Source organism: Bombina bombina, chromosome 1 (assembly GCF_027579735.1).
Source record: "Bombina bombina isolate aBomBom1 chromosome 1, aBomBom1.pri, whole genome shotgun sequence".
Classification (NCBI taxonomy): Eukaryota; Metazoa; Chordata; class Amphibia; order Anura; family Bombinatoridae; genus Bombina; species Bombina bombina.
This window is the reverse complement of record NC_069499.1, coordinates 530883471-530904701: the sequence shown is the minus strand read 5'-3', so window position 1 is coordinate 530904701 and position 21231 is coordinate 530883471. Positions and strand designations below refer to the sequence as shown.

The 21231-nt window shown below is 40.6% G+C and overlaps 1 protein-coding gene across 1 annotated transcript in view; it reads right to left on the bottom strand.

Annotated features, from left to right (window-relative positions):
• The window catches only part of METTL21A (methyltransferase 21A, HSPA lysine), a 146614-nt gene that overhangs the window by 52754 nt on the left and 72629 nt on the right, over window positions 1–21231 (bottom strand). Inside the window, exon 3 of the mRNA XM_053698633.1 lies at window positions 9467–9578. Within this exon, the coding sequence (XP_053554608.1) occupies window positions 9467–9578 (112 nt within the window). The remainder of the gene's footprint in view (window positions 1–9466; window positions 9579–21231) is intronic.

The following is a 21231-nucleotide window of genomic DNA, read 5'->3' as shown; positions in this document are numbered from 1 at the left end:
CCTGTGAATAGGAACATGCAGATATGCATCCTTTAATTCCAAGGTCGATATAAATTGACCCTCTTGGATCAAAGGTAGAATGGAACAAATAGTTTCCATCTGAGGACAGTACTCCTTTTAGACCTTTGAGATCTAAAATAGGTCTTAAGGCTCCCTCTTATTTGGGAACTACAAACAAGTTGGAATAAAGTCCCAGACCCTGGTCCTGAAACCGAACAGGAACTATCACTCCCATGCCAGAGAGGTCTCCTACGCAAAGTAAGACCACCTCTCTTCTACTGCATATAATCATGAAAATAAAAACCTATCCCTGGGAGAAAAAGTCCTGAACTCTATTTTGTATCCCTGGGATATCGAATCCCCCTGGATTAGGGACAGGCCTGTCATGCTGACTTTGATTCACCAGCAAGATTCTTGGATTGCTTTCCCCTATTCCAAGCTTGACTGGGTAAAGTTTGGACAGCTCCTGCTTGAAAGAAAGAGCTTAACCATATCCTGTGAAAGATCGAAAGGAACTAAACTATACGGACAACTGCTTTATTATCCGGAGGGAAGGAATGACCCTTACCTCTTGAAAAATCAGAGAGAATTTCCGTTAAAACAGGTCCAAACAAGGTCTTTCCCTTGTAGGGAATCACAAAAAGTCTATACTCCGATGAGGCATCCGCAGACCAATATCTATCCTCAAACGCTCTGCGGTCCTGTGGCAACTCTGACATACACCCAATCCCTGAGTACCATTGACAAGACTCCTTGATAGAGTCTGCTATCACTGGGAAAAAGGGGGAAACCCAATTTCTCCCTAACCTTTTAATCATCCTTGTAAAGGTTACTGGACTTATTAGGACTGAATACGCCGGTGATGTCGTCGTCGTCCAGGGAAAACAAAGACCTCCCAAAGTAACAAACGGAGGTGTTCAAATTTAAACTGAAAGAAAAACAGTTCAGTATCAAGCAAAGGAAGTACACAGACAGAGTCTGAGATTTTTCCCCTAAATACCACCGAAGAATCCTCCTCTTCAGGCTTCAGAGAAGAAAATTCGGAATAGCTACTTAAATACCAATCCTCAAGTGTTTTCCTGTATCATGGGAAAAGCACAGACAACGTATCAGAGATCGCTCCAACGATCTTAGGAAGCAATGTCTAGACAAGAAAATTCCAGGTGGAATTTGTGAGGAAAAAAATGCAGGGCACTGTATGAGATGGCTATATAAAAAACGTTACTGTCTCTTTAATCTTAAAGAGAAACTTTTTTATGTAAGTGGCAGTTCTCTTACAACAAAGAAAAACAGATAAAATATGATTAATCAAGTAACAGTTCTTTATGTGTTACAAAAGTTAAGAGAAAATTCTTTTATTTGAGTGGCAGTTCCCTAACAACATAGGGAACAGATAAAGGATGATTAATCATGCAAAATCTTAACTTTTTAAAAAAAAAAAACCATAAAAAAAACGTTATTGTCTCTTTAAATTGTAAAAGAGAAACTTTTTTATTTAAGTGGCAGTTCTCTTCATAATCATGTAAAGACTTAATATTTTTAACACATAAAAAACTGTTACTGTCTCTTTAAATTTTAAAACAGTTTTTTATTTTTTTTATTTTAACTTTACTGTGGGCAGAAATGGCTGAGAAGGAATAAGAGAATTATAAAAAAAACCTCTACACCTCAGCTAAACCCAGCTGAGGTGTATGTTAGCCTTTGTGCACAAATTGAGTCAGTGGAAGCGTTTTCTAAAATGCAATCACTCTGACCTAAAGTCTTTATTAAAGAAGCGATGTAACTAGAAACTTCAGCACTGAGCTGACATTGATAAGTCAACAGCTGACATACATTTAGGCATATGCTCGCTCATATCCACTTCTGTGAGCAGTAGTAATCCCACAAGGGGTGCGCTTCGCTAAATGACTAAGTGTTCACATAACCCCAAGCACCGACATCTATCCCTGTCTTCCGATAACCAGAAGTATTAAAGAAGAAGGCCCGCAACCAATTTGGCACCACACAAGCTCCGCCCATTGTGGGCGTTTGAATATGCAGTTCCCGGTCACCATTATTAGTTACAAAATACCATAAGCAGACTATCAGCTTCCTTTTTGTCAGATAGCTACTGGCTAAAAAGTTACTGCGTAACACCCTCACACTGAGCCTCTCTGCCCACTGTTTGAAATATGTAATCTCCAGGTCGGTTTATTAGACATGAAACCGCCGGGAGAAAAGATGTCACCTGATACATTTTAGCCCTAGTGCCTGCATCAAAACTTAAATATATTCTCAATAACGGAGTGTATATCGGTAAGGTATAAAACCCAGGTCCCCAGCATCCTAGGAACTATTGCTAACCATTGAGCTAGGGAGACACATATGGCCTATAGCCCCAGTGCTTGCATCCAAGCTGCCCTGTTTGTGTCCCTTAATACACTAGGACATCTATCTCCTTCACAATGAGGTCTGTGTAAAAAATTAAAGTGCCCAAACTTTTTCTGAGTTGTCACTTATACCCCCAGAAATAAAGTCAGCACTTACCTCATCTTCTGCCTGGCAGCAAGGCAGTTCCCAGGTTTAGGAGGTCCTCTCCCTCCCATGGACCTGCAATTAAACTAAAGTCCTGAGTAAATATCCCTCAGGTTTTCAGTGTAAGGGCAGCATCAGTATGTGGGAGGCGCAGTGAGAATTATGTCCCACAAGTTCCCATTGCTCTAACGCCACCAAAAGCTCTACTGAAGAGACTGATATGGACTACGGCTACACCCTAGAACAAAGCAGCACGCTCTGGCACTACTTTAAAAATAATAAACTCTTGATTGAAGAATCTAATCTAACACCTCACTTTAACTCTTCCTATCACTAACGTAGGCAAAGAGAATGACTGGGGTGAGAGGGAAGGGAGCAGCTATTTAACAGCTCTGCTGTGGTGCCCTTTGCCTCCTCCTGCTGACCAGGAGGTGAATATCCCATTAGTAATTAAGATGATCCGTGGACTCATCGTGTCTTAAAAAAGAAAAAGCGCCAAAAAAACCTCTGACATCAAAGAATCAGAACCTCCCTAAAAGGGGCGGTCCCACAGCAAACAAAAAAGCCATTATTTTTAAAACAACTTTCTTGAAAACGGACTTAGAAACAAACAATAAACCCCTCCCCCCAAAAAAAGTACATAATCTGTTACTAAAAACAGATCCTTACTGAGCCATCAATAAAATAAATAACTCCTCACACTAACAGTGCCTGCAAAAACTGCCATAAAAACTTGCACCCTGACAGGAATAATAAAAAACGATCCCCCTGCAGCGTTTCAGCTGAATAAGTGCCAAATTGTTCCCTGCTTCATAGAAAAATAAAATTGGCACTTACCTTAATATTCATCTGTCCGGCAGCCGGACAGCTCACCTGGTTTGAGAGGATGCCATCCCTCACATGGACCTGTGGAAATACAGAAAGACTGAGTAAACATTTTGGGAAAACGCAGTGAGGATTATGCCCCACAAGTTCCCAACTGCTTAAAAGCCACCACTGCCCTACTGAAGAGACTAACATGGTCTAAGGCCAGACCCTATAGAAAGATCAGAGCAAACCTACTCTGCTTTAAAATAAAAAAAATCTTGATTGTAGATAAGACACCAAAACTTCACCTCCTCCTTGCACCGCAGGCAAAAAGAGAATGACTGGGGGTTATTGGTAAGAAAAATGAGACATATATAGCAGCTTTCCTGTAGTGCTCTTTGCCTCCTACTGCTGGCCAGGAGTGATATTCCCACTAGTTATTGATGATTCCATGGACTCACCATATCTTAGGAAAGAAATTCATATATTTGTATTACTTTTTTATTAATTATGTTATTTAACCCACCGAGGCACTTAGCACACTTACAGAGCATCAGAAGCCTGCTGATGGCTTCCGATGCTCTGCCTGACTGCTGGGCTCCACGTGAAGTGAAAACCGGAAGTGATCGCTCAGGGGGAACGATCAAAACGGAGGCTGGCAGTCAGGAACAGTATTGCAGGATGCCTCAACATCGAGGCATCGCTGCAATAATGTTTGAGCGGCTGAAAGCGATTTCGATCGCTTCCACAGCTCAGAATACCCGAGGATGTCAGGCACGTCCTTGGTCGTTAACTGACAACCTTTGGAGGACGTGCATGACACGTACTCGGTCGCCAAGGGGTTAATAAAAACAGCAATGAGTTTCTCAGCCCACCAATGGCTGTTTCATCAAGCCTGATGAAACAGCCATTGGTTGGCTGAGAAACTTGTTGCTGTTTTTATTTGTTTTTATTAAAGTGAGTTTTTAAACTTACCACTTGCTGCCATCCACACCATTATTGAATGATACAAGAACATTCTGGGACATAGTATCCTGATCCATCCCACATTTGTTGGGAGTGTTGCCAGAGGCCAGTCTGCTGGATAACTGTTTGATTCCAGCCTGCATTACTTGCACCAAGAGGGGGGCCTTACTAAATGTGAGTGGAATATCTCTTGCACATCTTCACACTAGTACATACAATACTAGGCCATGTGGCGCCTACAGATTACTGATCCCTGGATCTCGGCCTACAATCCATTCACAGATAGCAGCCTGGACCTGGATCACATTGTTTTCAAAGACATACTCTACACCGATATATCTGACTGGTCACTTATATACTATTTATGTCCATTTTGTGTTTATTTGTCTTACCAAAAGTTTTGTTTGTTTTTCCCCAATTGCACACTTTTTGAATTGTATATTATACCCCTATTTGATGTATATAAATATTTATCTATCTATCGTCCTGACCCAGGGCGCTATATATATATATATATATATATATATAAATAAAACACACATACATATTAAAGTGGATATTCATGTAAGTGCGATTTTTGCTTTAGGACTACACACACACACATATATATATATATATATATATATATACACACACACACACACACACATACACACATTACATATATATATATATATATATATATATATATATATATATATATATATATATATATATATAATAGCTCATTGTGTAAACCATTTACAAATCTAAACTTTACCAACAGTGATTCAACCTACTCCCAGCTGATGAGTGGCAAAACCACGAAACAGCTGTCCTGGGATTGGTTAGAATCACTGTACTAACCCTAGCTAAGCATAAAAGCTGTGTAATGCAGCAGTGCTATGGCGTAAAGGGAAGTCTGTCTTTAAAAAGCAGGCTAAAAGTAAAAAGGTGAGTCATTGTGAACCTCATTTGCATATCTTACCCAGATTCCTTTGCTGCATTGGAAACAGTGTAGTCAGAGAGTTTCTGGTTTTAAAGCAAGTCTTCTGACTCGTTTAGATTTGTAAATGGCTTACACAATGAGTTATTGTACACACACACACATATATATATAAAAAAATTCCCACTTAAGTCACTTTCATTTATGAACTTGAGAATACATACTGAGGCACCAAGTGTGTATTTTTTATATTCCCTCTCGCAGACTTTATACTCCTTTATCCAACAGCACCCCTTAAAAAACATTTTTCAATGAATGTTTGTTCTTTGTTATTTTAGGCGGGTACGCCCTTAAAGGGAACAATATAAGAATGGAGTTTATATTATCATAAACTTTTTATTTCTTGTATGTATATTTTTTTGTGTTTATTCCTTAATAAAAATGATTAAAAAAATACAGCTAGATTACGAGTTTTGCGTTATGATTGAAAAAGCATTGTTAGGCTTCATAACGATGCTTTTTCCCTAATGCCACTATTACAAGTCTTGTTAGAATAGGTGTACCACACAACTTTTTGGCCGTCATGCAAAGTCAATACATCACTTTTAAAAAAGTCCTTTTTTAATGGGACTCCCATAGTGCCGGTATTACGAGTTTTGCGGTGAGGACAAAAAGTGAGCGGTATAGCCTAAAATGACAAGATCCATACTGCCATCTAAAGTCAGCAGTTATGAGTTTTACGCTACAAAGCTGTACCATAAAACTCATAACTAAACAATGTACACTAACACCCATAAACTACCTATTAACCCCTAAACCGAGGCCTTCCCGCATCGCAAATACTAAAATAAAAATATTAACCCCTAATCTGCCACTCCGGACATCGCCCCCACTTAAAAAATGTATTAACCCCTATTCCGCCGCTCCCCAACATCGTCACCACTATAATAAACCTATTAACCCCTAAACTGCCGCCCTCCCGCATCGCAAACACTAATTAAGTATTATTAACCCCTAATCTGCCGTCCGCCAACACCGCCGCTATAATAAACCAATTAACCACTAAACCGCAAGCCCCCCACAACAAAATATACTAAAATAAACTATTAACCCCTAAACCTCTGGCCTCCCACATCACTACATAAATATATTAACCCCTAAACCTAACGTAACCCTAAGCCTAACCCTAACTTAAATATAATTAAAATAAATCTAAATAAAACTTACAATTATTACCTAAATAATTGCTATTTAAAACTAAATACTTACCTATAAAATAAACCCTTAGCTTGCTACAAAATAACTAATAGTTATATTGTAGCTAGCTTAGGTTTTATTTCACAGGTAAGTTTGTATTTATTTTAACTATTTTTTAACTACCTAGTTAAAATAAATACAAATTTACCTGTAAAATAAAACCTAACCTGCCTTACACTAAAACCTAACATTACAATAAAATAAATTAAATTAATAAAATACAATTATCTAAATTACAAAAAAAAATTAAACACTAAATTACACAAAATAAACGAAATTATCAAAAATAAAAACAAATTACTCCTAATCTAATAGCCCTATCAAAATAAAAAAGCCCCCCCCTCCAAAAAAAAAAATAAAAAAATCCTAGCCTACACTAAACTGCCAATGGCCCTTAAAAAGGGCCTTTTGCGGGGCATTGCCCCAAAGAAATAAGCTATTTTACCTGTTATAAAAAATACAAACACCCCCAAAAGTAAAACTCACCACCCACACACCCAAACAAAAACCTATTTAAGTAAACCTAAGCTAACCAATGCCCTGAAAAGGGCATTTGGATGGGCAGTGACCTTAAAAAGGGCATTTAGCTCTTTTACATTGCCCAAACCCTAAGCTAAACATAAAACCCACCCAAAAAACCCTTAAAAAACACTAACCCCCGACAATCCACTTACAGTTTTCAAAGACCAGACATCCATCCTCATCCAGACGGCAGAAGACTTCATCCAGACGGCATCTTCTATCTTCATCCATCCGGCGCGGAGCGGGTCCATCTTCAAAACATCCGGCACGGAGCATCCTCTTCTTATGATCGTTTGCTGGAAAATTAAGTTTCCCTTTAAGTGACGTCATCCAAGATGGCGTCCCTTACATTCCGATTGGCTGATAGAATTCTATCAGCCAATAGGAATTAAAGGGGAAAAATCCTATTGGCTGTTGCAATCAGCCAATAGGATTGAGCTTTCATCCTATGGGCTGATAGAATTCTATCAGCAAATCGGAATGTAAGGAACACCATCTTGGATGGCGTCACTTAAAGGGAAACTTCATTTTCCAGCGACGATCGTAAGAAGAGGATGCTCCGTGCCGGATGGATGAAGATAGAAGATGCCGTCTGGATGAAGACTTGGATAAGACTTCTGCCCGCTTGGATGAGGATGGATGTCCGGTCTTCGAAAACCAAGTGGCTCGTCGGGGGTTAGAGTTAGTTGTTTTTTTAGGGTTTATTGGGTGGGTTTTATTTTTAGCTTAGGGTTTGGGCAATGTAAAAGAGCTTAATGTACTTTTCAGGGCAATGCTTAGCTTAGGTTTATTTAGATAGGTTTTTATTTGGGGGGTTTGGTTAGGTGGGTGGTGGGTTTTACTGGGTTTTTTATTACAGGTAAAAGAGCTGATTTCTTTGGGGCAATGCCCCGCAAAAAGGCCCTTTTGAGGGCCATTGGCAGTTTAGTGTAGGCTAGGGTTTTTATTTTTTTTATTTTGGGTGGGCTTCTTTATTTTGATAGGGCTATTAGATTAGGAGTAATTCGTTTTTAATTTTTGATAATTTCGTTTTTTATTTTGTGTAATTTAATGTTTATTTTTTGTAATTTAGATTGTATTTTATTAATTTAATTTATTTTATTGTAATGTTAGGTTTTAGTGTAAGGCAGGTTAGGTTTTATTTTACAGGTAAGTTTGTATTTATTTTAACTAGGTAGTTAGTAAATATTTAATAACTTTTTACTAACTAGTCTACCTAGTTAAAATAAATACAAACTTACCTGTGAAATAAAAATAAAACCTAAGCTAGCTACAATACAACTATTAGTTATATTGTAGCTAGCTTAGTTTTTTTTTACAGGTAAGTATTTAGTTTTAAATAGGAATTATTTAGGTAATAATTGTAAGTTTAATTTAGATTTATTTCAATTATATTTAAATTAGGGGGGTTTGGGTTAGACTTAGGTTTACCATAGGGTTATGCTTAGGGTTACGTTAGGGTTAGGTTTAGGGGTTAATATATTTATTTAGTATTAGTAATGTGGGAGGCCAGAGGTTTAGGGGTTAATAACTTTGGGGGCGGCAGATTAGTGGTTAATAACTAATGTAGGTGGCGGCGATATCGGGAACTGCAGATTAGGGTTTAATAGTTTTACTTAGGTGGCGGTGATGTTAGGGGCAGCAGATTAGGGGTTAATAGCATTATATAGGTTGCGGTGATGTTAGGGGCAGCAGATTAGGGGTGTTTAGACGTGGTTTTTATGTTAGGATGTTAGGTTTAAACGTAACTTTTTCTTTCCCCATAGACATCAATGGGGCTGCGTTACGGAGCTTTTGTTTCAGTGATCGCAGATGTTAGGCTTTTTTTTAGCCGACTCTCCCCATTGATGTCTATGGGGAAATCGTGCACGAGCACGTCAAAACACTGCTTGTATTTGGGTGAGGTATGGAGCTCAACGCCACCATATCGCCCGCGCAAGCCGAGTTTTACAAAACCTGTAATAGCAGCGCTATAGGGAGGTGAAATGAAGCTTTTTGTGGCGGTCGTTAATTTCCCTATAGTGCTCAAAACTCGTAATCTAGCTGATAGTTATAAATACAAGTACAGAAGCCTCATCTCCTTAGAAAGGTTTGATGGCGACCGATGCAGAACAGAAGCAGAAGAATGCTTTGGCAGGAGGTGAAATCTAAAAAAGTTTTCCTTCCTAGGCTAGCAGAAGCTATAAAACCTGTAGTTATATTTTTATGTAATCACATATTCTGGGAGAGAAATATGGAGTTAGGACCTTGAATGTATTCTCACAAGGATATAAGCAGCGGCCCACTAGATCCTCCCACATAAAACTGGAACTTGAAGTGAAGCTGTATGACATTCTGATTTCAAAGAATAGGGGCACATTCTTCATGCTTGTAATCTAACTACAGATCAGATTCTAATAATGTGTAATGACTACATTTTAAATGTGTGTTTAAATAAGAGTTAGCTACCGTGTTGATAGATTATATCAAGCTTACCTAACAATGCAGCCACTATTCCAACTAAGCCTGTCCCTGCACCAAGCTCAATCACTGAGCGATCCTGAAGGTCAACAGCTCCCGATTCCAAATACATGCAAAGAACAACAGCCTGAGAAGGAGAAACCAAAATAATATAAAAATCAAGGTTATGTTAAATACACACATACATTACATTGGGGGGGGGGACCAATGAAGTGTAATTTAAACTGATTCTGTCAAATCTAAAGGTTTATGCTTAAGATCATTATCAATTTGAAAGAGACACAATCAAAATAATTTATTTCAACTGCATATTTAAACGGTAGTCTAATAATAATTTCCCCGCTTATGTTATACGAAGATACCATTATAGGTAAAATTTCAAACTTAGCTCTTAAAGTTGTCTTTTTACTGATGGAAAATAAGATATGGAGGATCACAAGAAAGAGCAGATAATTCAGATACTCTTCTAGCAGGAAGAGATAACTTTTCAAGAAATAAGTTTTATATTCACTTTTTGCATAGGCTCAAATGGCCTGCAAAACTATAACACCAAGTTAGATTCCAGGGAGGAGGCATTAGCTTGATCACAGGCTTAATCCATGCCAAAGCCTGAACAAAACTATGAATTTCAGGAAGATTAGCAATCTTCCTATAAACAAAACTGAAAGAGCAGAAATTGACCCTTTTAAAAGAATTGGCAGATAGGCCCTTATCCAAACCAGCTAAAGAAAATCAGTACTCAACTGATACTGCTGTACACCTGTGCAGCACTCACTTTCCTAATAGGCCATTTAATTAAAGAGCAACATTCAGGTCGGAGTTTACACTATATTAAAATTTAACTTTTGTTAGGATATTTAAAATATAAACAAAAATAACACACACACACACACACACACACACATCTGAATTTAAAAACGCAAAGGAACTTATCTGGCTGGGAATATATTAGCACTTGTATTGTGGGTAGGATAATATGTATTTGTAAATCGAGGCCTAGGATGTCGGTATTAATCCATGATCTTAAAATATGCAAATAATTAGGAACAATGTCCTTAGGAGCATGTTCATGGTTGACAATTATATTTACCACACTTAAAATTAAAAAAGTGTTAATCTTACTAAGAAAACCTGGATTCCATACTGAGTTGGTCTAGGCCTGATAATATTTACACCAATATACATTATATAAGGAACTAATAAAAGCAATGATTCTCCCCTCCTACATATATAATGGAAGGTGCAGTGTGACCCATTTGCTTAATGTTGCTCGTTTTCGTCCCACGAGGAAAACGTTATAATATATTATTATTGCATAAAGCACACTTGTTACACTTATACAGGGAGTGCAGAATTATTAGGCAAGTTGTATTTTTGAGGATTAATTTTATTATTGAACAACAACCATGTTCTCAATGAACCCAAAAAACTCATTAATATCAAAGCTGAATATTTTTGGAAGTAGTTTTTAGTTTGTTTTTAGTTTTAGCTATTTTAGCGGGATATCTGTGTGTGCAGGTGACTATTACTGTGCATAATTATTAGGCAACTTAACAAAAAACAAATATATACCCATTTCAATTATTTATTTTTACCAGTGAAACCAATATAACATCTCAACATTCACAAATATACATTTCTGACATTCAAAAACAAAACAAAAACAAATCAGTGACAAATATAGCCACCTTTCTTTGCAAGGACACTCAAAAGCCTGCCATCCATGGATTCTGTCAGTGTTTGGATCTGTTCACCATCAACATTGCGTGCAGCAGCAACCACAGCCTTCCAGACACTGTTCAGAGAGGTGTACTGTTTTCCCTCCTTGTAAATCTCACATTTGATGATGGACCACAGGTTCTCAATGGGGTTCAGATCAAGTGAACAAGGAGGCCATGTCATTAGATTTTCTTCTTTTATACCCTTTCTTGCCAGCCACGCTGTGGAGTACTTGGACGCGTGTGATGGAGCATTGTCCTGCATGAAAATCATGTTTTTCTTGAAGGATGCAGACTTCTTCCTGTACCACTGCTTGAAGAAGGTGTCTTCCAGAAACTGGCAGTAGGACTGGGAGTTGAGCTTGACTCCATCCTCAACCCAAAAAGGCCCCACAAGCTCATCTTTGATGATACCAGCCCAAACCCGTACTCCACCTCCACCTTGCTGGCGTCTGAGTCGGACTGGAGCTCTCTGCCCTTTACCAATCCAGCCACGGGCCCATCCATCTGGCCCATCAAGACTCACTCTCATTTCATCAGTCCATAAAACCTTAGAAAAATCAGTCTTGAGATATTTCTTGGCCCAGTCTTGACGTTTTAGCTTGTGTGTCTTGTTCAGTGGTGGTCGTCTTTCAGCCTTTCTTACCTTGGCCATGTCTCTGAGTATTGCACACCTTGTGCTTTTGGGCACTCCAGTGATGTTGCAGTTCTGAAATATGGCCAAACTGGTGGCAAGTGGCATCTTGGCAGCTGCACGCTTGACTTTTCTCAGTTCATGGGCAGTTATTTTGCGCCTTGGTTTTTCCACACGCTTCTTGCAACCCTGTTGACTATTTTGAATGAAACGCTTGATTGATCGATGATCACGCTTCAGAAGCTTTGCAATTTTAAGAGTGCTGCATCCCTCTGCAAGATATCTCACCATTTTTAACTTTTCTGAGCCTGTCAAGTCCTTCTTTTGACCCATTTTGCCAAAGGAAAGGAAGTTGCCTAATAATTATGCACACGTGATATAGGGTGTTGATGTCATTAGACCACACCCCTTCTCATTACAGAGATGCACATCACCTAATATGCTTAATTGGTAGTAGGCTTTCGAGCCTATACAGCTTGGAGTAAGACAACATGCATAAAGAGGATGATGTGGTCAAAATACTAATTTGCCTAATAATTCTGCACTTCCTGTATAATCACTATAATATAGAAGGGGATTTCTGATTCCACTATTATCGTAGTTTAAATAAAGTCAACTTGGAAAGTTTTGCAGATACTTAAATAGTAATTTCAGGTTACTTTAATTCAGCGTGTGGTGTTATATCTATCACCGTTTAAAACCTCTATACCCTACACACTTATAAATGTGCTTAGCTGCTTTTTTATTTTTAGCCGAGGAGTTAATTCTCAAGTGCTATATACACGTGCCTATATCTGCAGCGTGTCAACCATTAAAGAAGTGTTGGCTAAGCGATTATGTGTACTGCCATTAGATTTAGCCGACAAATTAATTAACTATGTAGAGCTATGACCACGCACAAACATCCGCAGCGTGTCACCCTGTTTAAGTAAGTATCGGCTAAAAAACTTTGCAAATTAAAATAACTATTTAGAAAAATCCCTATGACCTGACATGTTTTGCCATACTTGGCTTTTTCAAAGGACAAAATGTATGCTTACCAGATAAATTCCTTTCTTTCCTGGCAGGGAGAGTCCACAACTTCATTCCTTACTTTTGGGAAATAAAACACCTGGCCACAAGGAGGAGGCAAAGACATCCCAGCCAAAGGCTTAAATATCCCTCCCACTTCCCCTATCCTCCCAGTCATTCAGCCGAGGGAACAAGGAAAAGTAGGAGAAACATCAGGTTATAAAGGTGCCAGAAGAAAGTATAAAAAGGGAGCTGCCCAAACAAAATATCTCACGGCCGGGGTCATGGACTCTCCCTGCCTGGAAAGAAAGGAATTTATCTGGTAAGCATACATTTTTTTTTCTTTCCATAAGGCAGGGAGAGTCCACGACTTCATTCCTTACTGTTGGGAAAACCATACCCAAGCTCCAGAGGACACTGAAAAATAACGGGAGGGAACGAAAAGGAGGCAGACCCTAATCTGAGGGCACCACAGCCTGCAAAACCTCCCAAAAGCTGCTTCAGCCGAAGCAAACACATCAAACTTGTAAAATTTAGAAAACGTATGCAAGAAGGACCAGGTAGCCAGCCACCTTACAAATCTGCTCCATAGTGGCTTTGTTCTTAAAAAACCCAGTAGGAAGCTACTGCTCTAGTGGAATAAGTCGTAATCCTCTCAGGAGGCAGTTGACCCGCTGTCTCATAAGATAGGCAGATGACACTCCTCAACCAGAAAGACTAAGAAGACGTAGTGGCCTTCTGAACCCTACACTTACCTGCATAGATGACAAACAAAGATGAAGATTGTCTGAACTCCTTAGTAGTCTGAAGGTAAAATTTCAAGGCACGAACCACATCTAGATTGTGAAGCAAACGTTCTTTCACCGAGGAAGGATTGGGACACAAGGAAGGAACAACAATCTCTTGATTAATGTTCCGATCGGACACCACCTTAGAAAGGAAACTTAACTTAGTATGTAAAACTGCCTTATCGGCGTGAAAAACAAGGTAAGGGGAAATCACACTGCAAGGGAGAAATCTCAGAGAACCTGCGAGCAGAGGCAATAGCCAACAGAAAGAGAACATTTAAGGATAACAGTTTAATGGCAACAGTATGCATTGGCTCAAACGGAGCCTGCTGCAACACACAAAGAACAAGGTTGAAACTCCAAGGCGGAGCCACCCTTCTTAACACAGGCCTGATCCTAGTCAGGCCTTCTAACTATCGACCGGTCTCCTTACTTCCCTTTGCTTCAAAATTATTGGAACGACTAGTCTATAATCGGCTAACTCAATTTCTCACAACTAACTCCTTACTTGATCCACTACAATCTGGTTTCCGCCATAAACACTCAACAGAAACCGCTCTTGCTAAAGTAACAAATGACCTGTTATCAGCTAAAGCAAAAGGCCATTACTCCTTACTAATTCTTCTTGACCTGTCCGCAGCTTTTGACACAGTTGACCATCCTCTCCTCCTAAAAATACTACATTCATTTGGCATCCAAGACACAGTCCTCTCCTGGTTTGCATCATATATACCGCTCGTTTTCAGTTTCCATTCACAACATATCTTGTGATCCTATGCCTCTCTCAGTTGGGGTCTGTCATGGGCCCCTGGCTTTTCTCACTTTATACATCCTGCCTTGGAAAACTTATAGCCTCCTTTGGATTCCAGTACCACCTATATGCTGATGATACCCAAATCTATCTTTCCTCTCCTGATATCTCTCCCTCTTTACTCAACCAGATTTCTGACTGCCTCTCTGCAATTTTCTCTTGGATGTCTTCACACTACCTCCAACTCAATCTGTCCAAAACTGAGCTGCTTCTTATCACCCCCCTCTTCGAGACATCCAACACCTGACATTTCTCTGATGGTTGGAGACTCTATTCTCAACACCTCACCCCAGATCCGCTGCCTTGGGGTCACACTAGACTCAAAACTCACATTCAACCCACACATACAAGCGCTTACCAAATCCTGCCGTTCACACCTACGCAACATTTTCAGAATTCGTTCCTTCCTTACTCAAAAAACTACAAAAATACTTATTCATTCCCTCATTTTGTCACGCATTGATTATTGCAATCTACTCCTAAATGGCCTTCCAAAACACCGCCTCTCCTCCCTCCAATCTATTATGAATGCTTCTGCTAGACTCATCCACCTAAGTCGACGATCTACATCAGCTGCTCCGCTCTGCCAGTCTCTACACTGGCTCCCCATACACTCCAGAATACAATTTAAAGTATTAGCCCTAACCTACAAAGCACTCAACAGTCTAACTCCCAACTATATTTCCTCTCTCATCGTGAAATATTCCCCATCCCGTCCTCTTCGATCAACCTCTGACCTACGTCTCTACACTCCTGTTATCTCTATGTCCCACTACCACCTTCAAGACTTTGCACGTGCTGCTCCTGTCCTCTGGAACTCTCTACCCCGCTCCATTAGACTGTCTCCAACCTTGTATAGCTTCAGATAATCTTTGAAAACTCACCTATTCAGAGAGGCTTACCATCTCTCCTCCATCCCGCATCCGAACCAAACAAATACATGTACATGAACTGCCTGACTCACTGCTGCAAATACAACTGATGTAACAAGCTACCCCAAACTTATGTCTCTGCACCCTAAACCTATAGACTGTGAGCTCTCCGGAGCAGGGCCCTTTTCCTCCTGTACTAGATTTGTTTAGTTTTGTTATGTTTTGTATTTAATCACAAATCTTTGTCATTGTATACCCCTATCACTGTACCCAGCGCTACGGAATTTGGCAGCGCTATACAAATAAATGATAATAATAATAGTCAGGGCCTTAACAAAGGACTGCACATACTGCGACTTCCGGCAGAGGGCTGAGCATCTAGGAGACATACAGCTTTGCACCTTACATCGAACAGCGGAACCCACCCACCGACTGGTGCAGATACCCTTGGCCGATATAGCCAATACCAGCCGGGACACAGGATTGAAGTCCCCAAGGCAGCAGACAGCTTCATGGCTGAAGCAGCTCCAACCACTTACGATACCAGGCAGCACATCCAGGAAGTGTCTCCTGGGGAAGGAACAGGAGCAAGCGCAGCCGTGTTACAACACAGCATTAACAGGAACAGCAGGCAGGGACGGGTAGATCCCACGGCCCCTCCAGACAACCAAGTAACAAGGTCCGGCAGGCTCCTGGGCTCTCTGAGAGTCAGACATGAAGAAGGGCGGCACAGGCGTTGGCTTCAGCACCACTGTAGTAAATACTAAAAAGAAACAGCAGACAGGGGACGGGCAAATCCTGTGGCCCCTATAAACAGCGGACCTGCTTCATTTCAACAGACCGCCTGAGATAACTACAGACGATAAGGTGCTGAGGCCAACCTTCCAGGTACGATCTTTTACATCTAAGTGCCCTGCATACACACCATCTGCAACGTTTTTCCAATTATTTACAAAACATTTCCCACATCGTACAACCCTTTAGTTGTGGGTGACAAATAGTTAATGGACAGCACACTACACTGAATACAGTGTTTTCACTACAGACGATCTGGTGAATAGCAAGTGTGGCTGGCCCTGACCTAAGAAGGACTGGCCCCCTGGCTAGACTACTGGGGACTTGAGTACTAGAAATTTGGACAGTATATGCTGGCCCCCCCTTCCTAAAGTTTGGGATTTTCCATAGGAGGAACTGTGTATCGCTGCCAAAAGCAGTCGATTTACTGTATTTAACCCTCTGAGTCTCGCCCAAGGGACATATAAAGGATGAACACTGTCCTACGCAGACCTGAATGTTATAAGCCCAGTTAAGACACTGAGGACACAAATATAATACTAAATAGAAGTATAACTAATACTTTTGTTTTGACAAGTTAGGATAACACTGGTAACAATAACTTGATTTACGTGTTTAACTGAAATATAATTGACGCTGTTTTTTTCCCCCATTTTATTTTCTTCTTGTTTTTTGTATTTGTCATTTTAATTGTGATACAGAAGAATTTAGACGGGCGCCACCATACACAACATAATATAAACATCTGTTATATCTTCTGTGGCTTAAAAAACTTTAACCATTATTTGAACTGATAAGTCAGACCCCAAGCAAATATTAAAACACTATTCAGATATCTCACTTAGATATGAGGGCCTATTTATTAAAATGCGGATGGACATGATACAATGTAGCGTATCATGTCTGCCGCACATCAATAAATGCCAACAGCATACGCTGTCGGCATTTATCATTGCAGAAGCAGTTTTTGTGAACTGCTTGTGCAATTCCGCCCCCTGCAGATTCGTGGCCAATCGGCCGCTAGCAGGGGTGTCAATCAGCCCGATTGTATAGGATCGGGCGGATTGATGTCCGCAGCCTAAGATTAGGCAGACAAGTTATGGAGCAGCGGTCCTTAGACCACTGCTTAATAACTGCTGTTTCCGGCTAGCTTAAAGGCTCGCGCGGAAACAGGGGCATCAAGCTCCATTCGGAGCTTGATAATTCGGTCACTTAGTCTAAATTTCTGAGTAAGCAAATTATCTAAATTTGACAAAAAAAAGGAAGAAAATATAAAAAAAAATATCTCTAAATAACTCTCCCTGAGATTAGGTAAGTGTGGCAATAGGCACACCTTTCACTCTAAAAGGATCTGTTAATCAGACCCTATTTAATTTTATAATTTATGTCAAAGCAAATTAGTTGCGTGTGTTTTAAATACAGACAGGTCACTGTCCTATATCACATTTTAAGGCGATTTTACTCTTTGCTTTTTTCTCCTCTCTCACCTTCCTTCTTTTTTCTCCCCTGCTCTTCTTCTTTCACACCCACACCCACTCTCTCATTTCTCCATTTGTGTTTGTTTTTCAACTACTTTTTTTTTTTTTAGCACCTTTTTCACATGGAAAGATACATGGCACCTTCCAAAACTCCCCAGCCATGCATGCCACCGAAACACAGAGAGAGAAAAAAATGTCAAGTCCAATGTGGAACTTACACAAGAACAGACCGAGTCAAATATAGTTAATTTTGGAATATCTGACATAGTAGCACAAATATCAAAAGTGATCAATCCTCAACGTGACTCGCTCAAACAGGAGATTAAACAAGAAATCGGTAGCCTGACAACTGAAAGAAGACAATTTGCCACAAGAATGAATGAGGTAGAAGCAAGGGTTTCTGACAGAGGAAAGGAACAGTCACCTTGAACTTACTAATTTAACACATAGTAACAGTTTACTTAACTTCCAAACAAGACTGGAAGACATGGATGACCGCTCCAGGCGGAACAATGTTAGAATTATTGGGCTACCTGAAAATCCGGAATACCAAAACTTAATGCATTTTATGACAGATATTCTACCAAATGTATTAAATATAACAAATTCCACATCTCGCATTCAGATTGAAAGGATTCACAGAGTAGGGCCCCACGAAAAACAAAATTTATGCTTACCTTAAAAATGTATTTCTCTTGTGGTGTATCCAGTCCACGGGTTCATCCATTACTTGTGGGATATTCTCCTTCCCAACAGGAAGCTGCAAGAGGACACCCACAGCAGAGCTGTCTATATAGCTCCTCCCCTAACTGCCACCCCCAGTCATTCGACCGAAGACAAGCAAGAAAAAAAGGAGAAACTATAGGGTGCAGTGGTGACTGTAGCTTAAAAATTAAAAAAAAAACACCTGCCTTAAAATGACAGGGCGGGCCGTGGACTGGATACACCACAAGAGAAATAAATTTATCAGGTAAGCATAAATTTTGTTTTCTCTTGTAAAGGTGTATCCTGTCCACGGGTTCATCCATTACTTGTGGGATACCAATACCAAAGCTTTAGGACACGGATGAAGGGAGGGACAAGGCAGGAACTTAAACGGAAGGCACCACTGCCTGTAAGACCTTTCTCCCAAAAATAGCCTCAGAAGAAGAAAAAGTATCAAATTTATAGAATTTAGAAAAGGTATGACGCGAAGACCAAGTCGCTGCCTTACAAATCTGTTCAACAGAGGCCTCATGTTTAAAAGCCCATGTGGAAGCTACTGCTCTAGTAGAATGAGCTGTAATTCTTTCAGGAGGCTGCTGGCCAGCAGTCTCATAAGCTAAGCGTATTATACTTCTTAGCCAAAAAGAAAGAGAAGTTGCCGAAGCCTTTTGGCCTCTCCTCTGTCCAGAGTAGACAACAAACAAAGCAGATGTTTGACGAAAATCCTTTGTAGCTTGTAAATAAAACTTTAAAGCACGAACCACATCAAGATTGTGTAATAGACGTTCCTTCTTTATAGAAGGATTAGGACATAGTGAAGGAACAACAATCTCCTGATTGATATTCTTATTGGATACCACCTTAGGAAGAAACCCAGGTTTGGTACGTAACACTACCTTATCTGCATGGAAAATCAGATAAGGGGAATCACATTGTAAAGCAGATAACTCCAAAACTCTTTGAGCCGAGGAGATAGCTACTAAAAACAGAACTTTCCAAGATAAAAGCTTAATATCTATGGAATGCAAAGGTTCAAACGGAACCCCTTGAAGAACTTTAAGAACTAAATTTAAACTCCATGGCGGAGCAACAGGTTTAAACACAGGCTTGATTCTAACTAAAGCCTGACAAAACGCCCGAACGTCTGGAACCTCAGCCAGACGTTTGTGCAAAAGAATAGACAGAGCAGAAATCTGTCCCTTTAAGGAACTAGCTGACAAACCCTTCTCCAATCCTTCTTGGAGAAAAGATAATATCCTAGGAATCTTGACCTTACTCCATGAGTAACCCTTGGATTCACACCAATGAAGATATTTACACCATATCTTATGATAGATTTTCCTGGTGACAGGCTTTCGAGCCTAAATTAAGGTATCAATGACCGATTCGGAAAAACCACGCTTTGCTAGAATCAAACGTTCAATCTCCAAGCAGTCAGACGTAGAGAAATTAGATTTGGATGTTTGAAGGGACCTTGAAGTAGAAGGTCCTGCCTTAGCGGCAGAGTCCATGGTGGAAAGGATGACATGTCCACCAGATCTGCATACCAAGTCCTGCGTGGCCATGCAGGGGCTATCAAGATCACCGAAGCTCTCTCCTGCTTGATCTTGGCAATCAGACGAGGGAGCAGAGGAAACGGTGGAAACACATAAGCCAGGCTGAAGGACCAGGGCGCTGCTAGAGCATCTATCAGCGCTGCCTTGGGAACCCTGCACCTGGACCCGTAACAAGGAAGCATGGCGTTCTGACGAGACGCCATGAGATCCAGTTCTGGTTTGCCCCAAAGTTGGATAAACTGGGCAAATACCTCCGGATGGAGCTCCCACTCCCCCGGATGAAAAGTCTGCCGACTTAGAAAATCTGCCTCCCAGTTCTCTACTCCTGGGATATGGATAGCTGAGAGATGGCAAGAGTGAACCTCTGCCCATAGAATTATCTTTGAAACCTCCAACATTGCCAGGGGGCTCCTTGTTCCCCCCTGATGGTTGATATAGGCTACAGTCGTGATGTTGTCTGACTGAAATCTGATGAACCTGACCGCAGCTAGCTGAGGCCAAGCCGGAAGAGCATTGAATATTGCTCTTAGTTCCAGAATGTTTATCGGAAGGAGGGCCTCCTGCTGAGTCCACGAACCCTGAGCCTTCAGGGAGTTCTAGACTGCACCCCAGCCCAGAAGGCTGGCATCTGTCGTTACTATAGTCCATTCTGGCCTGCGGAAACTCATTCCCTTGGACAGATGGACCCGAGATAGCCACCAGAGAAGAGAATCCCTGGTCTCTTGATCCAGATTTAGTAGCGGGGACAAATCTGTGTAATCCCCATTCCACTGATTGAGCATGCAAAGTTGCAGTGGTCTGAGATGTAGGCGGGCAAACGGAACAATGTCCATTGCCGCTACCATTAATCCGATTACCTCCATACAATGAGCCACTGACGGACGAGAAATGGAATAAAGAGCACGGCAGGAAGTTAGAAGTTTTGACAACCTGACCTCTGTCAGAAAAATCTTCATTTCTACTGAATCTATCAGAGTTCCTAGGAAGGAAACTCTTGTGAGAGGGGAGAGAGAACTTTTTCCTTCGTTCACCTTCCACCGTGAGACCTTAGGAATGCCAGAACAATGTCCGTATGGGACCTGGCGATTTGAAAAGTTGACGCCTGTATCAGGATGTCGTCTAGGTAAGGGGCTACTGCTATACTCCGCGGTCTTAGAACCGCCAGAAGGGACCCTAGAACCTTCGTAAAGATTCTTGGTGCCATGGCTAACCCAAAGGGAAGAGCCACAAACTGGTAATGCCTGTCTAGGAAGGCGAACCTGAGAAACGGATGATGATCCCTGTGTATCGGAATATGTAGATAAGCATCCTTTAAATCCACGGTAGTGATATATTGACCCTCCTGGATCATAGGTAGGATGGTTCGAATAGTCTCCATCTTGAAGGATGGGACCCTGAGAAATTTGTTTAGG